General features: G+C 47.8%; 1 protein-coding gene across 1 annotated transcript in view; it reads left to right on the top strand.

Moving 5' to 3' along the window:
- usp46 (ubiquitin specific peptidase 46) overlaps positions 1 to 2975 on the top strand; it is a 7293-nt gene extending 4318 nt beyond the window's left edge. Inside the window, exons 4-9 of the mRNA XM_023413275.2 lie at positions 391 to 629; positions 1034 to 1110; positions 1217 to 1300; positions 1380 to 1577; positions 2580 to 2658; positions 2781 to 2975. Of these exons, the coding sequence (XP_023269043.1) occupies positions 391 to 629; positions 1034 to 1110; positions 1217 to 1300; positions 1380 to 1577; positions 2580 to 2658; positions 2781 to 2882 (779 nt within the window). The 3' untranslated portion in view covers positions 2883 to 2975. The remainder of the gene's footprint in view (positions 1 to 390; positions 630 to 1033; positions 1111 to 1216; positions 1301 to 1379; positions 1578 to 2579; positions 2659 to 2780) is intronic.
- Positions 2976 to 2981: the final 6 nt, after the last annotated feature.

Consider the following 2981-nt stretch of genomic DNA (forward strand, 5'->3'; position numbering starts at 1 on the left):
CTCACCCCCCACCGCACACACACATTCTCAGTTTTCACCTTTCACATACAGATCTGTCAAAACAGGAGTGTGTATGGATGCTGATATCATCAGTGCAGATTTTATTTATATCCCTCAAGACAGAACTGAAACTGTCTCATGTTTGGAGAAGCGCAGGTGCCAGGTATTTTTTTTCAATCTGAAAGCAAATATGTCATTATTATATTTTTAACATGGAGCTATTCGGCTGTATTAAAACGTCTGTGTGTATGTTCCATCTCTTTAGTAAAGGATAAGTTCGCTTTAGATTCAGAATGGGCAGATAATCAGCATTGTATGTGAAAGATCACGTCCTCCCCCGCCTCGTCTTTGACTCGTCTCCCTTCACGCTGTCTCTGCGTCTCCCTGCAGATCTGTTCGACAACTACATGCAGCAGGACGCGCACGAGTTCCTCAACTACCTGCTGAACACGGTGGCCGACATCCTGCAGGAGGAGAAGAAGCAGGAGAAGCAGAACGGACGCCTCAAGAACAACGGTACCGCCGTCACCACGGAGACCGAGACGGAGAACAAGACCGAGCCCACGTGGGTTCATGACATCTTCCAGGGCACACTGACCAATGAGACGCGCTGCCTCAACTGTGAAACGGTGTGTGTGTGTGTGTGTATGTGTGTCAGTCCTGCTCGACCTCGTGTCACCTTGAATAAGAGAATATCTCTCCTCTGAATAAGTCTGAAGAAGGGATTAGCTGTTTGCAAAAAAGAGAAATGCAAAAAAACCTCTAACAAAATAGATTTCCTGTGACCACCCACTTTACGTCAGGGCTGTTTATCTTCTCAGTGTAGAGGGCGGGAGTGGGCCGCGTCGCCCTGAACAACCCCTGCAAACAGCGAGGCGCTGCACCGTGCAGAGACAAAAGCTTCTCAGTATAATAAGCATTTCAAAGACAGGCTGTGAGTGTACAGGGGTGAGGGGGGGGTTTAATGCAGGATTATTGTCACTGACTCAGTCACAGGAAATGACAGTTCAGTGTCTCTCCCTCTCTCGGACAGGTGAGCAGCAAAGATGAGGACTTCCTGGATCTCTCTGTGGACGTGGAGCAGAACACATCAATAACACACTGTCTCAGGTAGTATGGCTTCAGTATATGATACACCAGGTTACCTTTGGTGTGATTGCCACTGAATAACCGAGCCTCCTGTGACCTGCCCCCCCCCCCCCCCCCCCCCCCCCAGGGACTTCAGTAACACAGAGACTTTGTGCAGCGAGTACAAATACTACTGTGAGACGTGCTGCAGCAAACAGGAAGCACAGAAACGGTGAGTACAGCCCCGAGCTCGCACACCGCCACCGTGACGTGTCCACAAACACACTGAGCACGTATGTACCTCTGTGCAGGATGCGCGTGAAGAAGCTTCCCATGATCCTGGCGCTACACCTGAAGAGGTTTAAGTACATGGAGCAGCTGCACCGCTACACCAAGCTGTCCTACAGGGTGGTGTTCCCCCTGGAACTGCGTCTGTTCAACACGTCCGGGGACGCGGTCAACCTGGACCGCATGTACGACCTGGTCGCCGTGGTGGTTCACTGTGGCAGGTACAGTATATTGATTAGCAGCCTGAATTAAAGGGGCACTCCCACCCATCTTACAGGGGCTTTCCAGGCGCGACACTGAGGCTTTAAAGTTTAAGCAAAACGAAGCTGGAGGTAAAACCTCAGGAGAACTGGGGCTGCTAACCCTCCGGCGGCAGTCAGGTTGTCCGTCTCGTGGACACGATGTCTCAGTGACGCCGTGACATTCACTAGGACTCAAGGATGAACCGATTCGATTTTGGTGGTCAAAGGTCAAAGGTCAGGGTCGTGGTGACCTCACAAAACATGATTTTGGCCCTGTGAAAACGATATCTCGACAACTCTTCAAGGGAATTTCTTGACATTTGATGCAAATCTCGATTGTGACTCAAGGATGAACTGATTAGACTTTGGTTGTCAAAGGTCAAAGGTCAAGCTCATGGTGACCTCACAAAACTCAGCTTCACACAGCAAAACTATGACAAAGGTTAGTACTTTATGACTGTGGAGAAACGGGGGTGTAACCTGAAGCTGGTCTGAGTGCAGGAGGCAGACGACCACGAGGACGTGATTCTCAAATCCAAGAAGATTTTTCTCTGCAGATTCTGACGATAGAATAAAATCATTTTGTCAATCAATTTTCCCTCCAAAAACATTTTCCAGCTCTCCAAATTTTCTTTGTTTTATATGATGGCAAACTGAATATCTTTAGTTTTGTTGGTTTGACAAAACAATCAGTTTATGATTTTATACTTTCTGACATGTTAAAAGACACAAAAATTTATGAAGAAAATAATTATTAGTAGCTTTTCTAAACAGCCGTTTGTCTGGACAGATGTGAAGCGTGTGCACATCACAGGCGTATAGGTTCTGCAGGATGCATTATTTGATTTGATGATATGTACTTGTTGATCACTGATAATCAGCATGAGTTGAGTGTTTACGCTGAAGGCAGCCAGATGTTGTACAGTGTGGGAGTTTTTAGCAATGCAACATCTGCATCACTTTTTGTCTCTGCTTCCTCAGTGGCCCGAACAGAGGACATTACATCACCATAGTGAAGAGTCACGGCTTCTGGCTGCTGTTCGATGATGACATTGTGGAGGTGCGTCACCCTCGGTCTCCGCCTGTTGGTGTCCGCTCCGCGTCCCTTGACTCATGCGTTTGTACCTTTTTTTTTTTTTGTTTTGCATTGTCACTAAACCACGTTTCACTTGTGTTGTGCAGAAAATTGACGCCCAGGCCATCGAGGAGTTTTATGGGCTTACCTCAGACATCTCCAAGAACTCTGAGTCGGGATACATCCTCTTCTACCAGTCCAGGGAGTGACTGATCCGATCCCTGACAGAGGAGGAGACTGAATAGGAAGAAACCTTTTTCTTTTTTCTTTTTTCTTTCCTTCAGCCGGACTCCTGCCCCCCCCCCCCC

Source organism: Seriola lalandi, unplaced genomic scaffold, assembly GCF_002814215.2.
Source record: "Seriola lalandi dorsalis isolate HSWRI2012SDOR001 ecotype SW California unplaced genomic scaffold, Sedor1 jcf7180002054511, whole genome shotgun sequence".
NCBI lineage: Eukaryota > Metazoa > Chordata > Actinopteri > Carangiformes > Carangidae > Seriola > Seriola lalandi.